Below are 26445 nucleotides of genomic sequence, written 5' to 3' on the forward strand. Positions count from 1 at the left end.
TGTTGTGGCGCAGTTGATCGTCTCGAAGTTAAGGTAACGTTAGCAGTCTGTACTGTTTTCCTGGCTGACATCAGCTGTGTGCAGCTTAGTTTCAGCATAAATCTGCTTCGTTTTATGTGAGATCAGAGTCTGGGAACGAGACAGAAACAGTTAGTTGATTATCAGCAGCTGAACTCAGAGTCGATGTTACTGTGGATCCACTGACTGATGACTGTAGGCAGCTTCTGCCTCCATCAGTCTGTTACGGAAGCCTGTTTCCGCCACAAAAAAGGATCCATTCTCGAAATTTCGACTTATTAACTCGAAATTTTGAGAAAAGTTGCTCGAAATTTTGAGTTAGTTCTGCCAATCAGTAATCTACGTACAATGCGCACTCAAACCCGCATCGCAACAAATCGGCTTTCGAGAGTACGTTTGCTGATATTAACGCCATGTGATTCAGCTAATAACAGAAGGATTTCATCATTTGTGAAGCCACACAGACAATAATCAGCAATTTGTGCATTTATGACTGGCTGTAATTCTGGTGTCTTAGCTGTAGCATTTGTAGCTGAGGGCTTCAGCTTCCGGGTAACAAAGAAATTACGTCATTCACGTAAATTACTGATTGACAGTTGGTTTTCTCAAAATTCCAAGTTAATAAGTCGAAATTACGAGAAAATAACTCGAAATTACGAAAGAGTTGCTTTTCAGAAGTCGCTCCCAACACTTCATCTATAAAATGCATTTCTCTGCTTGTTCGCTATAGTCTGCTGTCGTATTTGTATGCAGGTTTTTTCCTTTTTCAGTTTAACTGGTGATGTTCATTCGTGTATTGTAGGTGAATGCGCTGATGTTAGTTCATGAATTCCACAGAGTTTGTAAACTGTCCGTTTTTGCTCAATAATTCCTGTTTCATGTTCAAACCGTCAGACAGAAACTCTGCGTTTGTTTTTATGTTCTTCAGCCTGTTGTTCTTGAGGTAATCTGTGATGCGTTTAATGACCCTCCACATGCTCTGAGGCTCATTTGAAGAGAAATAGAACTGAATCTTTAGAGCATAAGTGGGTTTTTGCCCTCTTTATGCCCGCGGTCAGGCTCTGTTTATTGTAGTATAACACTCATAGGACACGGTGTCCCGCTGCACACACACTGCACACACACTGCACACAATGACAGCTGCAGAGTTTGTGTCTGATGTATTAAGTATGAAACACTGTTGGGCTAAAATCTGGTCAGAATGAATCCAGGTGCAGGTGTGTCAGTTTAGGACCACTGGACTAACATCCAAGTGCTCACAATATAAAGTGTATTCTGTAGTAACATCCTGGTGTTGCAGCAACAGTCCCACATGGAAACGTCAACAGTCAAACTCAAAATCTCTTTTTGTCAACAATAAAATGACAGCAGACCAATTTGAACAAAGTTGGTAAAAAGCTTCAGAAATTAGTAAAATATTAAAAAGTGTCTTGATGCTCAATCATCCAGTAAATCCCCAAAAAGTTGATTCTGTTCATCTGGACGTTTTCAGCAGCATGGATCAGTGTGAGGACAGAGAGGAGGGAGTCCCTCCCTCTAAAAGCACTCTGTGTGGGGAACATGAGAGCCAGACCAAAGCTCAGAGGTGAGATGACCATCTCTAACTGTCCATGACTCTTCTCCATGTCACAGCTCAGCACTCACATCACTGCTCCATCATTATTCACACTCATACCTCTGTGTGTGTTGTTTTAAAGCCCAGAGCTGTGGGGCGTACCAGGCTCAGCTGGACATAACCCTGAAACTAATCCAGAGCCTGGACCTGAACCCAGCTGTGTTTCCTTAAAGAGCAACGTGTCGAAGGATATTGGTGAAGACTTTAACAAAAGACTGTTATGTGACAAAGAGTAAGTACATTATTTTTATGAGTTTCAGATTGTTCATCATGTCTTTAATTTAATGTTTCCAGTTTTTCCTTCCTATCTCATGAAGCTGTTACATTTATTGTTTTTCTTTTAGGATCAATAAGAGGCCAGAATCTCCTGGACCTGAACCCAGCTGTGTTTCCTTAAAGAGCAACGTGTCGAAGGATATTGGTGAAGACTTTAAAGGATGTTCTTCTGCTGCTGAGAGGTAATGTGTGTCTAGATGTTGTTCCTGACTCTGTATTTTTGAATAAATCCTCATGTTTAATATCAGCTCAGCTCTTTTTCACACACATTTCTATGTTGGTGTGTGAAGCGGTGTGTGTTGGAGTGTTTCCACAAACACAGCAGTCAGAGTGGAAAGAGTGGATGTTGTAGGAGGTGTTTGTGTAGTGAAGAGGCTGAGTGTCTGTAGGACTCCAGCTGCTCCAGCAGGTGTCTCCTTTGTGCTTTGCTTCAAACACAGTGTAGGGAGGAGCTTCCACTCAGGTGTTTCAGGTGTTGCTGGATGGAGGAGGACAAATAGTTTTTCCCTTCAGTGACACTTCAGCAGCTCAATGTTCTGGGAGATGTTTGTCTTTATGAAGGTTTATGGATTCTTGTTCTTACTTTGGTTAAACTGAGCAATACATTTTCCATCTAACATTTAAAGTAAATTTCCAGGTGAATAAAAGATCTGCAGCTGCAGCCTCTGTGATGTTTCACAGTCTGAAAGTAACAAATTCAACCAGAGTTCAAACAAAGGCTTAATATACGTGTGTGTTTGATATAATGGCAACAAGTACAAATAGGTGTTCTTACAGGTCTTAATCACAGAGGTCTGATAAGTCTGGTGACTTTCACACTCAGCAATTTTGCTGCCTTTTATTTTATATTGGCCTTTTTAAAGCCCTTCAAAGTCTCCCACATTCATACAGAGCTTTTAACACCAAACTGCTTTACAGTCCTTCTCCTCTCACACACGATCACACGACTGATTTGTCTGCAGCAGCTGTGTTACTGCTAGTATTTTATTATGTGTGTAATCTCCTCATATTGTTCCTGTGGTTTAGTTTGACTTCCTTCTGCAAACTCAGCTGCTCTGTTGCTGATACACGTCTCCATGAATATGATTGATCAGATGCTGCCAACACGATGTGTTTCATGTGAGCGCTCAGCTGAAAGCCTGGGTTGACTTATCGAGTTAATAACAAGCTTCACGTGACTGTGAATGCTAAAGTGAATCCAGATAAAGGAAAGAGACCCTGCTAATGTTGGACTCACTTCTTAGTGTAGATCCCAGGAGGAAGTTCAACATAGCCATTCTTTGTGCTAGCTCGACCAAACCTGAGACCACAGTGCAGGATAATGATCATCATCTGTCTCTGTCAAGGACATTTAAAATCCACAAATAACAAACATAATTATATTTGATCATTAAAAATATGTTTTCAATTAAAAATGCATGAGCACACTGGTGGATTACAGAAACATGAAAACTTGTTAACAGTAAAGTTAATTTAGGCGTAAACAAAGTGTCAAACATACTGAAGTAGAAGGACTGATGTTTGTGTTAAAATACCCTCTTAAAGCTGAAATACTGATTCAACTTTCTCCAAAAGTTGATTCTGTTCATCTGTTCGTAGCGTTTAGTGGGAGAAACGTTTCGTCATCATCCAGGTGACTCCTTCAGTCTCAGCTGACTGCAGGATTCAATCTTATAAACAGGACATTTGCATAATGACTGAAACCAGCCCACTGAAGGAACAATGGGCTGGGAGGTCAGTTCCTTAATCTTAATTATGCAATTCTCATGACCATTGATCAACAACCACTGATCAATGGTCATGAGTACCATTCACAGAGAGTTGGGGAACGGCTGCAATCACAGCATGTAAGATGGTGACAGATGTACCCTTAGGCCCCTCCTCGATTCAGAGATGGTCTTTCCCTTTTCACGTAAATGGCCTCCTTGACTCCGCCCTCAAACCAGCGTTCCTCCCTGTCCAGGATGTTACATCCTCATCATTGAAAGAGTGTCCACTGGCCTGTAGGTGTAAATAGACTGCAGAGTCCTGGCCTGACGAGGTGGCTCTTCTGTGTTGTAGCCAGAGGTTGTTTGGTTTCCTCGATGTATAAATCCTGCCAATCCTCCTGCACTTAACAGCGTACACTATGTTACTCTGTTTGTGTCGGGGGACCCGATCCTTGGGGTGGACCAGTTTTTGGCGCAGCGTGTTTTGGGGATTAAAAGCCACAGAGACCCGGTGTTTAGAAAAATGCGTCTCAGCTGCTCCGATACTCCTGACACATATGGGATCACTACAGGTTTTCTCTTAGGCAGCGGTTGTCCTTCTCTCCTGGATCGGCTGGAGCTTTCTTTAGGAGCCTTTCCAGCTTTGACAAAAGTCCAGCTGGGACACATTTATGTACGTCCAGATGAACAGAATCCACTTTTGGAGATTTACTTTCCTGGATGATTGAGAATGCATCAAGACGTTCCTCCTAAAGTGTTATTCAGTGTTGTGACAGTCAGCTGCTTCAGCTGCTGCTGGGATGGGCTGTGGCAAAGAGAACAGAGAAAATCAAAATCAGAGTTTTTCTCTGAATTAAAAGCAAGGAAACAACAATATATTCTACATGGTGAAACTGATGGTTTCTGGTGTTTGGGTCTGTTTTTCTGTATTTATAAAGTGTAAACTCAGATGAATTATACCATCAAATGTTAAAGGAAAATATCAGGATGAGTGTCTGTGAGCTGAGAAGGACGTGAAGCGAGCAGTTTATCCCAGAGCTGAAGCTGCTCTGTGTGCAGAGATGAGCTCAGATTCCTGCTGTGATTGATCAACAGTCACAGAAATGTAGACTTGTAGTTATTACTGCAGTATGGTCACAGCAGATACTGATAAACATGTATTATGAGGATGGATGATCAAGTTTCTCACTCTCTCCTTTAAATCTCAGTTTTTTTCTTCTTCACAGTTTATCTGTTAATTTATTAATGAATAACACTGAAAGAGTTTCTGTTATATTTCCCCTTGAACATCAGCTTATTAGGGCGGCATTAGGAAATAGCCCCCCTCCAAAGAATGAATAAATGAATGATGATAATAATAAAATGATTAAAAAGCAGAGCTCAGAGTGGTAGAATGGTCAAACATGGATCCACGGGTGGTTCAACTGCATTTGGTGACGTGACTAAAGCAAATCTTTCAAATAATCCCACCATCAACGGGATGTTGTCTCCTTTACTACGGTTACTTTACTTGGTCACCGTGTGAATTTCTTTGAAATGAACCAAATTCTTTTATTTGTTGGTTGTTGCATATTTAACCTCTACAGTCAGGAAAGGAGGAGATGAGGCCTCAACAATGTTGGGTTGTAGCTGTGGTTCAGGTTAGAGTGAGTGTCCATGGAATAAATGTAAGTCAGTGAACTGGAAACATGACTGTGTTCAAACTTTGTTTTCCTTTTTATAATGAGTCTAATCAAAGGTGGACAGAAGTATCTCCACTTTGACTTTTCTGTGTCACCATCAGAGCTTCTGCACAGTGTGGAGAAAGATCCAGGACCACAGCTGGACTGCAGACAGCCAGTCAGAGCAGCTGTGTACAAAGTAAGACTGAACATCTGTCTGCTGATGGACTCATTTCTGAAAACTGGACTTCTTGTGTTGTTCAGACATTGAAGAGTTTTCTTTCTCTTTAGTCTCATTGTTTTTCTTTCTTTCAGCAGATGTTGGTCTGCAGGAGGTTTTAGATGAACATAAGATCAGTCTGAGGAGGAGATGTGAACGTGTGACTGAAGGAAGTGATGAAACAGGAAGTAGAACCCTCCTCAACAGGATCTACACTGAGCTCTACATCACAGAGGGACAGAGTGAAGAGGTTCATACCCAACATGAGGTGAGGCAGCTGGAGACAGCTTCCAAGATGGACGCCCTCCATGACGCTCCAATCAGGTGCCAGGACATCTTTAAAGCCTTACCTGACCAACAGAGACCCATCAGAGTGGTTCTGACCAACGGCGTGGCTGGTGTTGGAAAAACCTTCTCAGTGCAGAAGTTCACTCTGGACTGGGCAGAGGGCTTGGAGAACCAACATGTCAGTGTGGTGGTTCTGCTTTCATTCAGGGAGCTGAACCTGATCAGAGATGAGCAGTACAGTCTTCTGGAGCTGCTCCATGTTTTCCATCCAACATTACAGAAGGTCACAGCAGAGAAGCTGGCTGTCTCTCAGCTTTTGTTCATCTTTGACGGCCTGGATGAAAGCAGACTTTCATTGGATTTCACCAACAGGAAGCTGCTGTCTGATGTCACACAGAAGTCATCAGTCAGCCAGCTGCTGACAAACCTCATCCAGGGGAATCTGCTTCCCTCGGTTCTCGTCTGGATAACTTCCCGACCCGCAGCAGCCAATCAGATCCCTCCTACATGTGTTGACAGGCTAACAGAAGTACGAGGCTTCACTGACGCCCAGAAGGAGGAGTACTTCAGGAGGAGATTCAGTGATGAAGAGCTGTCCAGCAGAATCATCTCCCACATGAAGACATCCAGAAGCCTCCACATCATGTGTAGTATCCCAGTCTTCTGCTGGATCACTGCTACAGTTCTGGAGCACATGTTGACTACAGAGCAGAGAGGAGAGCTGCCCAAGACCCTGACTGACATGTACTCACACTTCCTGCTGGTTCAGACAAAGAGGAAGAAGAACAAGTACCACGAGGGACATGAGACGAGTCCACAGGAGCTGACGGAGGCTGACAGGGAAGTTCTTCTGAAGCTGGGGAGGCTGGCGTTTGAACACCTGGAGAAAGGAAACATCATGTTCTACCAAGAAGACCTGGAGCAGTGTGGTCTGGATGTGACAGAGGCCTCGGTGTACTCAGGAGTTTGTACAGAGATCTTCAAAAGAGAGTGTGTGATCTTCCAGAAACCAGTCTACTGCTTTGTTCATCTGAGCATTCAGGAGTTTCTGGCTGCTGTCTACATGTTCCACTGTCACACCAACAGGAAGACAGAGGTGCAGAGGGACTTTTTGGGAAAAGAATACAACGAGTCCTCTCTGGATGATTTCCTTAAACAAGCCATGGAGAAATCCCTCCAGAGTAAAAATGGCCACCTGGACCTGTTTGTTCGCTTCCTTCATGGCCTCTGTCTGGAGTCCAACCAGAGACTCTTAGGAGGTCTGCTGGGCCAGACAGAGATCAGTCCAGGAACCATCCAGAGAGTCATCAACAACCTGAAGGAGATGAACAGTTATGGAATCTCTCCTGACAGAACCATCAACATCTTCCACTGTCTGATGGAGATGAACGACCTCTCATTATTTCCGGAGATCCAAGAGTTCCTGAAGTCAGAGAACAGATCAGAGAAGAAACTCTCTGAGATCCAGTGCTCAGCTCTGGCCTTCATGCTGCAGATGTCAGAGGAGGTTCTGGATGAGTTGGACCTGCAGAAGTACAACACATCAGAGCAGGGACGACAGAGACTGATTCCAGCTGTGAGGACCTGCAGAAAGGCTGGGTGAGTCCAGATGTGATCATTAACATCATTGATCAGTGTAGGTTAGTAGTTTAATGTTGAAAATAAAATCAGATTGTAACCACAAAGTGTTTGTGTCCGTACGCTGCAACCTTCCACACCATTCCTTTATTGTACAGACTCAGCAGCAGCTCCATGGATCCCAAATCCAAGAGTGGAGAACAGATTTGAAGTGTGTCACATCCATGCAGTCACAGCTGTTTCCACCATGTTTCCACTGATATTAATCCTGTTCAATGACACGTTTCATATCAGTGAATATGTTCTTTAGGACGTCCACTGACATGTTTAAGTGTCCTGCTGGAAATCACTCAAATCATCCATGAAATCCATGAAAAATCCTTTTAGTGTTTCTAACTTCACCCTCTGTCCTCTCTCTCTCTCCATCCTCCTCACTGCTTCTTTCACTGATAATCACACAAACATCGTATTCAGCTACAAAATAACACAATAATATCATCTGATGATCATTATTATAAGAGCAGGATCCATATTTGATATCAGAGTAACACACTGCTTGGTTATGTGCAGTCATCATCAGTGACTGTGGGTCAAACAGAAGCTCTCTGATTGGTTGCTGACCTTGGTCACCTGTCCACTCTCACCTGTTTGTGTTTGCTCTCTCTTTGCTGTCTCCATCCTCTCTCTCCTTTCTCTCCCTCTCTGTCTTTGTACGTCACTCAGGTCCAATGGAAACAGTGACATTTACAAACCAATCAAAGACAAACTGATCCATGTCAGGTTATAACAATATTCAAAGTGAATACAGGCTGCTGCTGGACACAGACAGGTAACATCATTTTGACTTGCTGTCACCTGGATCTGGACTCATAAACACTGAAGCCCTGAACAGGAATACAAATCATTTTCTGCCAACTAGCGACACACCAGCAGATAATGGCTCAGAAAGCTAAAATGAGCCAATCATTTCTGTGTTTAGTTCCCCTGAAATCAGATCTGATATCAGCAGCTCTGAGTTCATTCATCATTATTGTCCAGTGATGAGATTTCTGCTCCGTTTGGTAACAGTCAGCAGGTTTTTCCTGCGTGTGGACGTGAACAGTCGTACCTGACAGCAGGTAGCAAACAGAGATCATCTTTCCAGCTGGAACTCTTCACTGAGCTGAACTCATTCAAAATGTTCTGGAGTCAAAACAGGAAACAGTCCAAATGTGTGTCTTCACTCTGACTCTGGATCAGATCTCAGTGACAGACTGTGGACATTATGGAAGCCTAAATGTGACACCATCTTCCTCCTTCATCTGCAGATTAAAGCCAAACAAAGATGCTCATTAAAAGTCTGCAGGTCTGAGAGAGACTCAATCGTTGTGTCATGTCTAACACAGTAAGAGGAGCTGAAGCACAGATGTGAAGAGCAGATTCATCAGATTATGACCTCACTCTGTTTTGTCTTCATATACATTCAGTCTGTGTTTATAATGCAGATTTTCTGCTTTTATAATAACACATTTTATATTTTCTATCATCACAGACTGACTCAGTGTCGACTCTCAGAGTCTCACTTTGAAGTTGTGGCCTCAGCTCTGAAGTCCAGCCCCTCCCATCTGACAGAGCTGGACATGAGTAACAACTACAACCTGCAGGATTCAGCATTGAAGCTTCTGTGTGCTGGACTGGAGAGTCCAAACTGTCGACTGGAGACTCTGAGGTGAGTTCACTGACTGCGGCTGTTGTTGTTTTTCTATATTTCAGGTCTTTGATTGATGTTTGAAACTTTCTTTAGTTCCTAAATGTTCAGGATGTGTCTGAAGACAAATGTGAAGAAGTTTGAGTGCTTTCAGAATCAGAATCAGAATCAGAAAGGGTTTTATTGCCAAATGTTGAGCAGGTTAACAACATTAGGAAATTGCTGCGGTGCTTCAGTGCAAACATACTGTCATAAAAATTGCGCTTAAATAGACATGAAAAAATAAAAGTAAGAATAAGAATTAAAGTGCTACGTAGAAAGATATATGCATGAGATATACATGAGATATATACATGAGAATAAGAATTAAAAGTGCTACGTAGAAAGATATATACATGAGTGCAGGTGGTGATCAGTGCCAAACATGGAATGATGCAGAAATGTTGTCTTTCCAAACGACTGAACAACACTTTTTCCTTTTGGCTCCAAACAGAAGTGACAGACTTGAGCAGGGTTCATTTAAAGGCTGACAGAAGTGGAGTGGTGACGGGGAGATGTTTGACAGGACAGTGTTTCAGCCTCCGCAGGTTCATGTTGTGCTCCATCAGTCAGTGAAGATGAAGTCAGTGCTGATGAGGCTGTAGAGTGTGTGAGGGATGTGAATGAGGATGATGAAGATCTGATGATAGCAGATAAAAACAGGCTGCAGAGACTTTGAGCCATACAGGGCACACAGTGTGTGTACAGAACAGCTGAAATCATTATGGAGGCCTCACTGGGATATGGAAGCATCACAGTACAGCTTCAGTGAAGCATTAAAGTCTCTGATATGAGATGAGAAATGAAGCAGCCAGAGCTTTTTCATGAGTGGAAATCCACTGTGACTGTGAGCTGCTGCTACAGCCTCCAGATTAGCCAGCAGCTCATCCTGCTCAACATTTTCTCACCAACTTTAATGGAAGTGTGATGTTTTCAGCTGGAGTGATGGTCAGGGTGGCCTCCCTCTCCTCTTCTTCTCCTCTTCCTCTTTCATTTGTAAAGCCACTTCTGCTGCTTTCATTCATTTGGAAGTCCTGTAGCTGAGTTTGGGAGAGACTAACAGCCTCGGCAGCAGAGGGGAGAAAGGCTGTAACACCACCACTTTACTCTGTTCTACCTGTCACATCATTTTATCAGGAAACAAATATGCTCATGTTTTTACTATGTTTGTCTTGAAGATGTAAGAAGATCACATGGTGCTTTTTATTATTGTGTTGGTTTGTTTGCTGTCTCTTGGATGGAGCCCAGCTGTGCGTGGCCCCTGGGCCTGTGGTCAGAGTGTGTGCTGGATAATCCGGCCCAGGATGAGGCCAAACTGACATGGGATGAAATGTCTGTCACATAATTGAGCTTAGTGTAGTTTCATTTCTGCACAATTTAAAAACAACCAAAACTTTTTTCTGTCTTTTCTATGTTATACTGTAGACTTTCTTTGATACTGTGTCCAAAAGGAGCAGCTTTTACTTTGAAGGGGAGCCGACTCTGTTTCCTCATCAGGTTGGATGATGGAAGCAAATGAGTGTGTGATGTTCTTTCAGTGTTGCACTTTGTAGACGCTCCCTGAGCACTGGTCTCACAGCCAGCTGCACATAGAGACCAGTGTTGTTAGTCCAGGTCAGAAGATGACTTGTTGGAATGAAAATGAGCTTGTAGTTTGTCTGCTTTAATAATGTGACTGGAAAAAGGTGTTGGACTTCAAATATGTCCATTTCTTTCACACTTCACCTTTAAAAGTGAAGCCTTGTGGTTCCTGGAACGAAAAACACGACTTTTTCAAGTCTTTGTCCTGTTTTTATGAGAAATGTACGACTTTAATGGGAAACATTCAGAGTTTTTTCTCTTGTTGTGTTTGTTTGAAGCTGCTTCCTGTTGGCTTCAGCTGTTTGGAGTTTCCATTTTCTAAACTTCTACATTCTGAACCTTCTTCAGCTCTGAACAGATGATGAAACACTGAATGATTTCAAGCTCACACTTTGTCTAATAAACTTACATCTTTCATTCTTTATACAGATTGAGGGGCTGTGATTTGTCAGAGATCAGCTGTGATTATCTGGCAGCGGCACTGAAGTCCAACCCCTCCCATCTGAGAGAGCTTGACTTGACCTACAGCGACAACCTGCAGGATTCAGGAGTGAAGCATCTGTGTGGTTTTCTGGAGAGTCCAGGATGTGGACTTAAAGTTCTGAGGTCAGTCAGCATGTTTCAGTTGTGCTGAGATGAATATGATGTGAAAGTTGTGCTGACACTAAACTGCAGACATCAGGCTGATATTATACTGATCCACACTGAGGATCTTCATGGTAAAGTCTGTTTTCTTCTTCTCTGGTTTAGTCCATTGACTGCAGCAGAACAATGTTCACATTTCAAACAGTGATACTCAACGTATGGCCCGCGGCCCACACGCGGCCTGCCCACCTTTCCTGATTCAGAGAGAGGGGACCCTGATTAACCTTCAAAATATTCTGCAGTCCATCAAAAACTGAAGCAAACCATGAATCAACATGTGAACATGACCTGATGCTGCTGAAGTGAAGCAAAGTTACAGAGGTTTGATTACAGACACAGCTGAGAGTTTGTAATCTGTCATCATTTTAAAAGGTTTACATTTCTTCAGTATTGAACAGCAGAAATGAGGCTTTGTTTTGGGAGGCCGACAGCAGTGAACACAACAGCAGACTGGTGCGTAATAAGCAGTGAATAATGCAGGAAACAGATTTTTGAAGGTAAACTGTTCTTGAAGTACACTGAGAGAGAGAGAGCTGTGCAGGAAGTAAACGTCAAAGTCAGAGAGAATTCATGACGATGTTCATCAAACGTAAAGCGTAGTTTGGATCTTCTTTTGCTGCTGCTTCACTCAGTTTTGGTTGGAGACAGATGAAACCTGCAGCTTCAGGATCTGTGAGCTGTCCACTTTCAGCCCCGACGGCGTGTCCGTGTACGTGCCGTCGAGTGAACGATCCGCGCTCTGTGTTTCCATCTTTGTGTGTTTAGCTGCTCTCATTTACTGTTTTATCTGTTTGCTTGTTGTTGAAATACTTTTGGGAGCTTTAACCTGAGATTCTGGCAAAATACATTTATATTAAAAATCGATTCAGGATTGAATGAATCAACATCGCTTTATTCAAATTAAAACCATTTAAATAGGAAAATCCATTTTTTTACACCCGCCTCTAATGCTGGGTAATGTCAGCTGGTCCATGTGCAGCTGGCTGTGAGGCTCAGGGAGCGTCTACAAAGTGCAACACAGAAAGAACATCATCCATAAATATTGAGTAATAACTGGACTCTCATACAGCGAGACTCAACTGCCTTTAAACATCAGCTTATCCTGCTGATCCAAGTCCAACACTGAGTTTGTAAAAACATGTTTGTCAATCATTTTGTTTGGTTTCTGAGGAAAATGATTCAATAACTTGCTGCTAATACACAACATTTCATCATATTTCCTCATAACCCTCTTTTGTCTGACCATTTGATCCCATTTGAATTTGCAATAAAGGATCCACAGAGTTTGGTGACAATAATGACAGTAGATGTTTGTGTGAAAGTGCAGGAAGCAAATGAGTGTGTGATGTTCTTTCAGTGTTGCACTTTGTAGACGCTCCCTGAGCACTGGTCTCACAGCCAGCTGCACATAGAGACCAGTGTTGTTAGTCCAGGTCAGAAGATGACTTGTTGGAATGAAAAGGAGCTTGTAGTTTGTCTGCTTTAATAATGTGACTGGAAAAAGGTGTTGGACTTCAAATATGTCCATTTCTTTCACACTTCACCTTTAAAAGTGAAGCCTTGTGGTTCCTGGAAGGAAAAACACGACTTTTTCAAGTCTTTGTCCTGTTTTTATGATAAATGTACGACTTTAATGTGAAACATTCAGAGTTTTTTCTCTTGTTGTGTTTGTTTGAAGCTGCTTCCTGTTGGCTTCAGCTGTTTGGAGTTTCCATTTTCTAAACTTCTACATTCTGAACCTTCTTCAGCTCTGAACAGATGATGAAACACTGAATGATTTCAAGAACTTTGTCTAATAAACTTACATCTTTCATTCTTTATACAGATTGAAGGGCTGTGATTTGTCAGAGATCAGCTGTGATTATCTGGCAGCAGCACTGAAGTCCAACCCCTCCCATCTGAGAGATCTGGACCTGAGCTGGAACAGCAACCTGCAGGATTCAGGAGTGAAGCATCTGTGTGGTTTCCTGGAGAGTCCAGGATGTGGACTTGAAACTCTGAGGTCAGTCAGCATGTTTTAGTTGTGCTGAGATGAATATGATGTGAAAGTTGTGCTGACACTAAACTGCAGACATCAGGCTGATATTATACTGATCCACACTGAGGATCTTCATGGTAAAGTCTGTTTTCTTCTTCTCTGGTTTAGTCCATTGACTGCAGCAGAACAATGTTCACATTTCAAACAGTGAGACTCAACGTATGGCCCGCGGCCCACACGCGGCCTGCCCACCTTTCCTGATTCAGAGAGAGGGGACCCTGATTAACTGTGTAGTGTTCTTCCTCACAGTTCTAAGTATCAGACACAACAATGAAAAATCCACAGCTGACTGTCTTTAGCAGGTCAAAGGTCACGGCACACAGCAGACAGTGGGAAATATTATAACTCTGATCATTTATCAGCACATATCCATATGTATAAAAACAAAGCTGACACTGTGAGACTTGATCAGAGGTCTGATCATCACAGCAGAGGCCTTTGTGTCAAAGTCACTGAGGATCAAACAGAAACACATGAAGCAGATTTTCCTGTTCTGGCTTTTTATAGCAGATAACCTTCAAAATATTCTGCAGTCCATCAAAAACTGAAGCAAACCATGAATCAACATGTGAACATGAGCTGATGCTGCTGAAGGGAAGCAAAGTTACAGAGGTTTGATTACAGACACAGCTGAGAGTTTGTAATCTGTCATCATTTTAAAAGGTTTAAATTTCTTCAGTATTGAACAGCAGAAATGAGGCTTTGTTTTGGGAGGCCGACACCAGTGAACACAACAGCAGACTGGTGCGTAATAAGCAGTGAATAATGCAGGAAACAGATTTTTGAAGGTAAACTGTTCTTGAAGTACACTGAGAGAGAGAGAGCTGTGCAGGAAGTAAACGTCAAAGTCAGAGAGAATTCATGACGATGTTCATCAAACGTAAAGCGTAGTTTGGATCTTCTTTTGCTGCTGGTTCAGTCAGTTTTGGTTGGAGACAGATGAAACCTGCAGCTTCAGGATCTGTGAGCTGTCCACTTTCAGCCCCGACGGCGAGTCCGTGTACGTGCCGTCGAGTGAACGATCCACGCTCTGTGTTTCCATCTTTGTGTGTTTAGCTGCTCTCATTTACTGTTTTATCTGTTTGCTTGTTGTTGAAATACTTTTGGGAGCTTTAACCTGAGATTCTGGCAAAATACATTTATATTAAAAATCGATTCAGGATTGAATGAATCAACATCGCTTTATTCAAATTAAAACCATTTAAATAGGAAAATCCATTTTTTTACAGCCGCCTCTAATGCTGGGTAATGTCAGCTGGTCCATGTGCAGCTGGCTGTGAGGCTCAGGGAGCGTCTACAAAGTGCAACACTGAAAGGACATCATCCATAAATATTGAGTAATAACTGGACTCTCATACAGCGAGACTCAAATGCCTTTAAACATCAGCTTATCCTGCTGATCCAAGTCCAACACTGAGTTTGTAAAAACATGTTTGTCAATCATTTTGTTTGGTTTCTGAGGAAAATGATTCAATAACTTGCTGCTAATACACAACATTTCATCATATGTCCTCATAACCCTCTTTTGTCTGACCATTTGATCCCATTTGAATTTGCAATAAAGGATCCACAGAGTTTGGTGACAATAATGACAGTAGATGTTTGTGTGAAAGTGCTGGAAGCAAATGAGTGTGTGATGTTCTTTCAGTGTTGCACTTTGTAGACGCTACCTAAGCACTGGTCTCACAGCCAGCTGCACATAGAGACCAGTGTTGTTAGTCCAGGTCAGAAGATGACTTGTTGGAATGAAAATGAGCTTGTAGTTTGTCTGCTTTAATAATGTGACTGGAAAAAGGTGTTGGACTTCAAATATGTCCATTTCTTTCACACTTCACCTTTAAAAGTGAAGCCTTGTGGTTCCTGGAACGAAAAACACGACTTTTTCAAGTCTTTGTCCTGTTTTTATGAGAAATGTACGACTTTAATGTGAAACATTCAGAGTTTTTTCTCTTGTTGTGTTTGTTTGAAGCTGCTTCCTGTTGGCTTCAGCTGTTTGGAGTTTCCATTTTCTAAACTTCTACATTCTGAACCTTCTTCAGCTCTGAACAGATGATGAAACACTGAATAATTTCAAGCTCACACTTTGTCTAATAAACTTACATCTTTCATTCTTTATACAGATTGAGGAGCTGTGGTTTGTCAGAGATCAGCTGTGATTATCTGGCAGCAGCACTGAAGTCCAACCCCTCCCATCTGAGAGAGCTGGACCTGAGTAATGACTACTGGTCTTCAACTAAAGAAAACAAGCTGCAGGATTCAGGAGTGAAGCATCTGTGTGGTTTTCTGGACAGTCCAGGATGTGGACTTGAAACTCTGGGGTCAGTCAGCATGTTTTAGTTGTGCTGAGATGAATATGATGTGAAAGTTGTGCTGACACTAAACTGCAGACATCAGGCTGATATTATACTGATCCACACTGAGGATCTTCATGGTAAAGTCTGTTTTCTTCTTCTCTGGTTTAGTCCATTGACTGCAGCAGAACAATGTTCACATTTCAAACAGTGAGACTCAACGTATGGCCCGCGGCCCACACGCGGCCTGCCCACCTTTCCTGATTCAGAGAGAGGGGACCCTGATTAACGGTGTAGTGTTCTTCCTCACAGTTCTAAGTATCAGACACAACAATGAATAATCCACAGCTGACTGTCTTTAGCAGGTCAAAGGTCACGGCACACAGCAGACAGTGGGAAATATTATAATTCTGATCATTTATCAGCACATATCCATATGTATAAAAACAAAGCTGACACTGTGAGACTTGATCAGAGGTGTGATTATCACAGCAGAGGCCTTTGTGTCAAAGTCACTGAGGATCAAACAGAAACACATGAAGCAGATTTTCCTGTTCTGGCTTTTTATAGCAGATAACCTTCAAAATATTCTGCAGTCCATCAAAAACTGAAGCAAACCATGAATCAACATGTGAACATTACCTGATGCTGCTGAAGTGAAGCAAAGTTACAGAGGTTTGATTACAGACACAGCTGAGAGTTTGTAATCTGTCATCATTTTAAAAGGTTTACATTTCTTCAGTATTGAACAGCAGAAATGAGGCTTTGTTTTGGGAGGCCGACAGCAGTGAACACAACAGCAGACTGGTGCGTAATAAGCAGTGAATAATGCAGGAAACAGATTTTTGAAGGTAAACTGTTCTTGAAGTACACTGAGAGAGAGAGAGCTGTGCAGGAAGTAAACGTCAAAGTCAGAGAGAATTCATGACGATGTTCATCAAACGTAAAGCGTAGTTTGGATCTTCTTTTGCTGCTGCTTCACTCAGTTTTGGTTGGAGACAGATGAAACCTGCAGCTTCAGGATCTGTGAGCTGTCCACTTTCAGCCCCGACGGCGTGTCCGTGTACGTGCCGTCGAGTGAACGATCCACGCTCTGTGTTTCCATCTTTGTGTGTTTAGCTGCTCTCATTTACTGTTTTATCTGTTTGCTTGTTGTTGAAATACTTTTGGGAGCTTTAAAAGTGAAGCCTTGTGGTTCCTGGAAGGAAAAACACGACTTTTTCAAGTCTTTGTCCTGTTTTTATGAGAAATGTACGACTTTAATGTGAAACATTCAGAGTTTTTTCTCTTGTTGTGTTTGTTTGAAGCTGCTTCCTGTTGGCTTCAGCTGTTTGGAGTTTCCATTTTCTAAACTTCTACATTCTGAACCTTCTTCAGCTCTGAACAGATGATGAAACACTGAATGATTTCAAGAACTTTGTCTAATAAACTTACATCTTTCATTCTTTATACAGATTGAAGGGCTGTGATTTGTCAGAGATCAGCTGTGATTATCTGGCAGCAGCACTGAAGTCCAACCCCTCCCATCTGAGAGAGCTGGACCTGAGTGACAACAACAACCTGCGTGATTCAGGAGTGAAGCTTCTGTGTGGTTTCCTGGAGAGTCCAGGATGTGGACTTAAAGTTCTGAGGTCAGTCAGCATGTTTTAGTTGTGCTGAGATGAATATGATGTGAAAGTTGTGCTGACACTAAACTGCAGACATCAGGCTGATATTATACTGATCCACACTGAGGATCTTCATGGTAAAGTCTGTTTTCTTCTTCTCTGGTTTAGTCCATTGACTGCAGCAGAACAATGTTCGCATTTCAAACAGTGATACTCAACGTATGGTCCGCGGCCCGCACGCGGCCTGCCCACCTTTCCTGATGGCAGTGGCAAAAACAGGCAATGAAGCATGAGTAATTACAAACGGAAACCTAAACTGGGAGAAACTAAGTGACAAACCTGAGACCATACAAAAGGGGTGCGGGGCAGAGAGACGCAGAGACAGGAACACCATAGAACGCAGAGATAGACGGAAGAATGCAGACGAGCCGACAACGAACACAGACCGACACCCACTAAATATACACACACACACACACACACACACACACACACACACACACACACACAAGGTAATCAGGTAATCACACACAGGAGGGAAGAACAGCTGAACGTAATACACATGAGGACCGGAGGAGACAAGCTGAACACAATGACAACAGAAACAGACTTTCAGAACAAAACAGGAAATCTAGAACACGAGCCTTCAAAGTAAAGCAGGAAACACAGACTGATTTGCAACACAACACGGGGACATGAACAGGGCACCAAGGACAGACACAGGTAGGGTTGAATATACATCAACTTCAGGTTCAACCCTAAACTAATACAAATCAGAATAAACACAAAACGCTGGGTCAACGACCCAGGACCATGACAGTACCCCTCCACCAAGGGCTGGCTCCAGACAGCCCACAACAAAAACAGACGACCAACCCAGGGCGGGCGGCGGGGGCCCAGGACGGAGGGACCAACACCGAACAAAACAAGCTCCAGCGAACCGAGGGAATTGTCCAAAACAAAAACACACATGCTGGAGTACGAGAACAAAACACAGTTCAGGAGGCCGGCCCGGAGGCTGACAACTCAGAAGTCCAGGACAGTTCATCTTCTGAGGCCGGCCACGTCGGCGACGCAGATCCAAAAGCCGACCGAGCTGAAGGCAGCGGTGGCGGAGTGGAGGCAGTTCAGGGGGCCGACCGTGCACACGGCAGCGGCGGCGACAGGGAAACCGTTCAGGCGGCCGACCATGCGGACAGCAACGGCGGCGATGACAAAAGTCTGGAGGCCGACCGCGCGGAAGGCAGCGGCGGCGTCTACGAGTTAGTCCATATCGACGATGATGCTCCACCAGCGGCCTGACAGACGACCGCTGATGTCGAGGCAGCAGTCCGGGACCCGATGGCGGCGTGGCCTTCATAGCACCAGACGAGACCGAAGCAGAGGCTGGACCAGGCGAGGCTGAAGACACGGAGGCTGGACCGGGCGAGGATGATGAGACTGCAGCGGGCGAGGATGATGAGGCTGCAGCGGGCGAGGATGATGAGGCTGCAGCGGGCGAGGATGATGAGGCTGCAGCGGGCGAGGATGATGAGGCAGAAGGCTGGACGGGCTCCTCGTGCCCCCCAGCTGACAAGTCTTGTGGCTGGACGGGCTCCTCGGGCCCTCCAGCAGGCGAAGCAGGAGGCTGGACGGGCTCCTCGGGCCCCCCAGCGAAAACAGTCTCTGGACCAGTGGGCACCGGGGCCCCTGGAACACACAGGTCAGAACCAGCAGGCGCACGGGCCTCTGGCAGGGACAGATCAGAACCAGCAGGTGCACGGGCCTCTGGCAGGGACAGATCAGAACCAGCAGGCGCACGGGCCTCTGGCGAACACAAAGCGGACTGCGGCTGCACAGAGCAGTGACTCAGCTCAGGCAGCGACAGCCGAATGCAGTCCTCAGCTGGCTTCTTAACCTCCAGGGGTCCAGAGTCGGCTGGGGGCTGGAACCCAGCCTCTGGGGAGGCCCTGGAGTGCGTCACAGTCTCTGTACTGGCCAGCTGTTGCGGACTGACTACTGCGTTATGTGGTGTGTCTCTCTGCTTGACATGAACAGGTGAAAAACAGTGCTTTCCGGGTCGGATGGACTCAACTTGTAGTACCGGAGGAGTAGGTGAAGATGACGGCTGAGCTGATAATAAGGCTGATGAGTCTCTTGCCAACTGAGCTATTGACCGGGCTATGGACTGTAACATAGTGTCTAATAGGTCTGGCTGTGACTGTAATGGAGGTGACGAGTGAGCGGCTAACTGAGTTAGCGACTGCTGGGCAGCTAACCGAGCTACCGGCTGGGCAGCTGACTCAACAAACACAGCCCCGGAATAAACAGTCATACGAGCTGGTGAAACAGACGGAGTGTCTTTCCCACTCACCACAGCCGGCAGTTCCGAAGTCCTAATCTCCGGCTGTGGGGCGACGCGCCGACGGCGCGATCGTCGCTTCCTCCCAGGCAAAACCTCCGGCGGGCCGGGCAAAGCCTCCGGCGGGCCGGGCAAAATCCTCACCGCCGGGCTGGGTTGGGAAGCGGTAGCGGCTGGTGGGTGAAGGTGCAGTTCGTTAAGGATGAAGTCCTGTGCGAGCGGGTGAAGAGAGTCCAGCAGCCAGGAGTGAGCAGAGATGAGCTGCTGTAGCCTGGCTTCTACAGCGCGGAGACACTCTTCCCCCTCATGCTCGAGCCATAGGTTAACCAACCTGGAAACAGAGTCAATTAGTTCCTCCCGAAGCTCCTCGGGAGGTGCGGATGCCGCTGGGTCAATGTCTGGTCGGCTCGTACTGTCACGGCTGGCGGAGTGAGCCGTGTGGAGTGGAGGAAAAGGAGGACCCAAAATGCAGCAAACTGATGATACGAGTGAAGTTTATTTACACGGTGGCAGTGGCAAAAACAGGCAATGAAGCATGAGTAATTACAAACGGAAACCTAAACTGGGAGAAACTAAGTGACAAACCTGAGACCATACAAAAGGGGTGCAGGGCAGAGAGACGCAGAGACAGGAACACCATAGAACGCAGAGATAGACGGAAGAATGCAGACGAGCCGACAACGAACAAAGACCGACACCCACTAAATATACACACACACACACACACACAAGGTAATCAGGTAATCACACACAGGAGGGAAGAACAGCTGAACGTAATACACATGAGGACCGGAGGAGACAAGCTGAACACAATGACAACAGAAACAGACTTTCAGAACAAAACAGGAAATCTAGAACACGAGCCTTCAAAGTAAAGCAGGAAACACAGACTGATTTGCAACACAACACGGGGACATGAACAGGGCACCAAGGACAGACACAGGTAGGGCTGAACATACATCAACTTCAGGTTCAACCCTAAACTAATACAAATCAGAATAAACACAAAACGCTGGGTCAACGACCCAGGACCATGACAGATTAACTGTGTAGTGTTCTTCCTCACAGTTCTAAGTATCAGACACAACAATGAATAATCCACAGCTGACTGTCTTTAGCAGGTCAAAGGTCACGGCACACAGCAGACATATTATAATTCTGATCATTTATCAGCACATATCCATATGTATAAAAACAAAGCTGAAACTGTGAGACTTGATCAGAGGTGTGATCATCACAGCAGAGGCCTTTGTGTCAAAGTCACTGAGGATCAAATAGAAACACATGAAGCAGATTTTCCTGGTCTCACAGCCAGCTGCACAAAGAGACCAGTGTTGTTAGTCCAGGTCAGAAGATGACTTGTTGGAGTGAAAATGAGCTTGTAGTATGTCTTCTTTAATAATATGACTGGAAAAAGGTGTTGGACTTCAAATATGTCCATTTCTTTCACACTTCACCTTTAAAAGTGAAGCCTTGTGGTTCCTGGAAGGAAAAACACGACTTTTTCAAGTCTTTGTCCTGTTGTTATGAGAAATGTACGACTTTAATGTGAAACATTCAGAGTTTTTTCTCTTGTTGTGTTTGTTTGAAGCTGCTTCCTGTTGGCTTCAGCTGTTTGGAGTTTCCATTTTCTAAACTTCTACATTCTGAACCTTCTTCAGCTCTGAACAGATGATGAAACACTGAATGATTTCAAGCTCACACTTTGTCTAATAAACTTACATCTTTCATTCTTTATACAGATTGAGTCTCTGTGATTTGTCAGAGATCAGCTGTGATTATCTGGCAGCAGCACTGAAGTCCAACCCCTCCCATCTGAGAGAGCTGGACCTGAGCTGCAACAACAACCTGCAGGATTCAGGAGTGAAGCATCTGTGTGGTTTCCTGGAGAGTCCAGGATGTGGACTTGAAACTCTGAGGTCAGTCAGCATGTTTTAGTTGTGCTGAGATGAATATGATGTGAAAGTTGTGCTGACACTAAACTGCAGACATCAGGCTGATATTATACTGATCCACACTGAGGATCTTCATGGTAAAGTCTGTTTTCTTCTTCTCTGGTTTAGTCCATTGACTGCAGCAGAACAATGTTCACATTTCAAACCTTCAAAGAAGAAGAAAAATCCTCCACTGGATAATTCACTGTGAAACTCTCCAACTCTTCATTCCACCTTAAAGTCTGTCTGACACTGAAATCCAAAGCAAAATGTGCGTTTGCTTTACAGACAGCAGTCCAACACAAACATACACACATCATCCAAAACACAGTCCAACATCCAAATCTCCTCCACTGCCAGCATGAATGATGGGAAAGAGAAGGAGGAACACTCTGACATTCAGGGTTAGAATGAGTTTCATGAAGCAGACTGTGAAGATCAAAGCTGCATTAGAAAGCTTACATGAATGAATGAGTGGACAGAAGTGGACAGAGATCATCTGAAGCACTTCAAACGCTTTAAATCAGCACATTTCTCTTTATTCTTTATCAACTCTGTTAGTTTCTCTCAGTTTTCTGTGGAATGAAGCTAACAGCAGGCTAATAAGATGCTGACCAATAGGTTTCTATTAAAGGTTGTAATTTGTATATGAAAAAGTGCTTTGGCTCAGCAGGGATCAGCTTACAGGTAGAATACAGCTGCTGGATGGGATTAGCATGTCATAGCTATCTACCAAACTGCTAACTGGGGGATTTCAGGCCATCTATGGATCATTTTTGCTAACTGTTTATTCAGCTTAGGCTCACAGGGCTGGAGCCTGTGCCCTAGCTGTCATAGGGCAAGAGGCGTGGTCCACCTGCACAGGTGAGCAGTCCATCACAGGGCCAACAGAGAGAGACAGAGAAGCACTCTCTCACATCCACACCTACAGCCAATTTAGAAGCACCAATGAACCTAAGCAGCACTTCATTGGACTCCACAGCCTCCACAGAAAGGCCAACAAGCTTCAACCTACAACCTTCTTGCTTTAATCTTCATTGAAATCAATGATATAAAAGCTGGAATCAAATGAGTCCAAGTCTTCTGCTGATTCAGCATCACATTCATCTTTGCTCCTTGTTCTGCATCCCCACCATGGATTTCATTCCTTTCCAAGCCAGCCTTGAGTGTCCTTTATTCAGCTCATCCTCTGCTTTACTTTTACACCTGATTTTAGCTGCTTTATCTCTCTTTCAACAAATTTCTGTGCCTCAATCTTTTTCTTCTCTCCCTCATAACAAGACAGCTTCTTCTGCCTGAGAACATGTTGGAGTGATTTACTAATCCAGGGCTGCTTATTGGGGAAAATACTTCCTGTTTTCAAAGTAATCCCCATTTTTCCCAGAAAGAAATGTAAGTAGAAATCTATGATCTAAGTGATGTTGGGAAATCAGTTTTACCCCGGTTCTTTTTATTCTTCGGGCCTCCAGAGATGCACCGGACTCAGTAGTTATTTTCACAAAAAACTTTATTCATCTTCATTTAAGTATGCATCTTCTAGAAGGGAGACTTGTCTTTGTCTGTGAAACACAGTTTTATAGGAGCGACCCTATCATAAAACCTCCCATGGTGTGCTGCAAACTCTGTGTGTCTGTGTGTATGCACGAGCACGTGAGTGCCTGTGTGTGCACGTACCCGTATGCCTATGTGAGTGCACGTGAGTGAGTGTGCGTGTGGATGTGTGAGTGTAACAGTTTAAGCACTGTGTGTGTCTCTGCGTACGTGACTTCCTGGGGGTCATAAAAGTAACCTCACCCAAGCTACACCAAATTCCTTTAGACCACATACAAAACAGAGTTAAGATATTACAAATATTGGGACCACCACTCTGCTTCCAGTGGGTCGATGGCCTCTTGTTGTCTTACATTTACAGATCAGGTGGAGAGTCTCCTGCAAACCTACTTCTAAGTTATAACAATTAGGAGTTTTTAATTAAAGGTACAAGCATCAGCATCAGTAACCCCCATCTGTAGCTTCCTGACTTCTTTTATTTGTGACACCAAACCCCCAGTGTCCTTTCTCTCTAAACAATTACACACACTCTCAGGCCACAGCTAAACCAAACTGAAACGCAGACCAATCCTTCCTTATTACTGTGATCTATACAAATTTAACACATTATATTCTAATAATTATTTTCTTGTACTCACAGTGAGAACATGAGCCTTTAAAAAGTCCCAGTGGGTGCAGTCAAAGCAGTCCCTCAGTCCCAGTATAGAGTCTTTGGTCCAGACTGGAACAACTGTGTGCCCAGTTTGAGCTCTCTTCAGTGCTGTGACCTGACAGACCCAGAGGGGCCATCACATCACATTTAGAAGCTCCCCTAATGGAGCCACAACACATGTCCAACACTTAGTCTGTCTTGTTGGACCAACTGGAAGAAATGATTCAAGGACTTAGTCACAGAACTGTCAGGGCTAATGAGCGGTATGGATTCAGGCACGGAGCTCTGGGTTGAAGCCGACAGTGCGTTTATTTACAGTGCTTGAAATACAGTCTTCAAACAGTGAGATATCCAACAATGTCCTTTCTCTAAATTCCCAAAAGTGGTGAAGGTGAGTTTCCCCATGAGGTCGGTGTGCACTCCTTCCGTGTGAATTCCTCCTCCCGAAAACACCAGTGAATCCCTTTTCTCCACTCCTCCGTCCGGTACTTCTCCACCTGAGAGACGAGCAAACACAACAGCGGATAAGAAGGCTTGCCTTGCTATGCGGGTTATAAGATCACAAGCACACTTATCTACCGAGCTCCGAGTACAATCCAGCGTCGACTGCCGTCTGGACACACCGTTAAATACCGTGAGGAATGATTAGCGGCAGCTGGAGCTGAAGATTACTCTTCCGGGTCAGAGGTCGGCCTTTCTCGCTCTCTCGGAGACGCCGCCCCTAGGCATAGCCCGACCCGCAGAATAGGGAGGAAGACAGAAAGAGAGGAAGGCACACACACATCACAAATAAACAAGCAGGTCGTCCGGGGAGGACCGTCCGACCGTGACAAGAACAGAGATTCAAATCTCCAAAATCCAACTGGCTGCATCAGGACATATAGTCTGAAACTCTGCACAGTTTCCTGTTTGAAGCTGCTTCCTGTTGGCTTCAGCTGTTTGGAGTTTCCATTTTCTAAACTTCTACATTCTGAACCTTCTTCAGCTCTGAACAGATGATGAAACACTGAATGATTTCAAGCTCACACTTTGTCTAATAAACTTACATCTTTCATTCTTTATACAGATTGGAGAGCTGTGGTTTGTCAGAGATCAGCTGTGATTATCTGGCAGCAGCACTGAAGTCCAACCCCTCCCATCTGAGACAGCTGGACCTGAGAGGAAAGCTGTATGGAAACTACCTGAAGAGTCCAGATGTGAAGCAGCTGTCTGATCTTCAGCAGAGTCCAAACTACAGACTGGAGACTCTGCTGTAAGTAGAGTGATGGAGTGAGTGGGTGGTGCTGTCAGCAGTATTGTACTAAACACAGTCAGTATGAAACAAAGATCCAGTGTTTCCTGTAAAGCTGCAGCTTCTCAGTGAAGCTGTGAGAGGAGAATGCTGACAGGCTTCAGGATTGGACACAAACACTTCCTGTTTCTGACCTTTATGGTCACCATAGTAACGGCTGACACGCTCTGATCAAACGCTGTCAACAGCCAATCAGCTCTCTGAACAAAGCAGCACCCAGACCAATGACTGCATTCATTTCCAAGTTTAAAGCAGTGAAGAACACAGTCTGTAGGTGAGGAAGAATTTAGTGAGAGCAGATGTTTGGATGGAATTCCTCCAGTTAACAGCTGGAACCGTCCATCTGGATTGTTGGGCTTGTTGTTGGGGTTCCTACAGAGCTCAGAATGGACACACCAAGGTTCTTCTAATGAATGAAAGTCCAAACTCAAACTAGGAGGGAAAAACATTTTCATCAACTTCAATAAAAATCCAAAGATTAGAAAAAGTGAAGCAACAATGAGTCCTAGTACAGTCCCAGCACTGAAGTCCCTGCTGCTCTTTATACTGGATGTGCTGCATCACTGACTGACAGCTGATGAAGAGTCTCTGGAAACACTCGTTTATCTCCTCTGCTCTTCCTTCTTCTCTCTGCAGGTGGAGGCCATGATGGTAAACAGGACGGTGTGTGTGCTGAGAGAGGAGGAGCTGTGTCCTGATGATCCAGAGAGGTTGAAGCAGCAGCAGCTTGTGTGTAGAGACGCTCTGACTGGGCCATGTTACTGGGAGGTGGAGAGGAGAGCTTCATCCAGCAGTGACTGACAGAGGAATGAGAAGAAGTGCAGATGACTGTCAGTGCTGCAGAGTGAACTGCTCTGAGAACAGCTCCACTGTCAGACACAATGTAGAGTCCAGCATCATCCCTGTGTGTCCCTCTGGATCTGACAGAGGATCATCAGTGTATCTGGACTGCTCTGCTGCTGCTCTGTCCTTCTACAGTCTCTGCACAGTCTCTGTCTGACTCTGGCTTCAGACCCTCCTGGATCAAACTCACCTGGAAAGACTTTCAAATTCAAATTTTATTTGTCACACACACAACCATACCCAGTATGACATGAGGTGAAATGCTTGTAGCTGTGCAATGCCCGACCATTAAATGACAGTGGTTTTACAGTATTTACAATTTACAGGTTATTACAAAATTTACAGATTTAACTTAGAAATTTACAGTAAAAATGTGCAAATAGCAGAAAGAGATTATAAGGAAGTGCACATGAAGAAAAACCAGAGTGTGTGTGGTGATGTGATGTGTGTGAGAGTCCAGTCTTATAGTGATGTGATGTGTGTGAGAGTCCAGTCTTATAGTGATGTGATGTGTGTGGGAGAGTTCAGTCCTACACCTGCTTCATGCCGCAATGTATTGCGCCATTTTCCGGGTCCACAA

General features: G+C 44.3%; 1 protein-coding gene across 1 annotated transcript; it reads left to right on the top strand.

Moving 5' to 3' along the window:
• Positions 1 to 26162, top strand: LOC146637679 (NACHT, LRR and PYD domains-containing protein 12-like). The gene is made up of 13 exons (XM_085349791.1): positions 1 to 33; positions 1511 to 1603; positions 1716 to 1865; positions 1978 to 2091; positions 5402 to 5478; positions 5595 to 7386; positions 8897 to 9073; positions 11102 to 11278; positions 13143 to 13319; positions 17101 to 17277; positions 21337 to 21513; positions 24798 to 24983; positions 25659 to 26162. Exons 2-13 carry the CDS (start codon positions 1515 to 1517, stop codon positions 25669 to 25671), a joined length of 3306 nt encoding a protein of 1101 aa, XP_085205917.1. The 5' UTR covers positions 1 to 33; positions 1511 to 1514; the 3' UTR covers positions 25672 to 26162.
• The last annotated feature ends 283 nt before the right edge of the window (positions 26163 to 26445 follow it).

Source organism: Diplotaxodon limnothrissa, linkage group LG3 (genome assembly GCF_057381915.1).
Source record: "Diplotaxodon limnothrissa isolate DT_005_m linkage group LG3, D_limnothrissa_male_GT1.1, whole genome shotgun sequence".
Lineage (NCBI taxonomy): Eukaryota > Metazoa > Chordata > Actinopteri > Cichliformes > Cichlidae > Diplotaxodon > Diplotaxodon limnothrissa.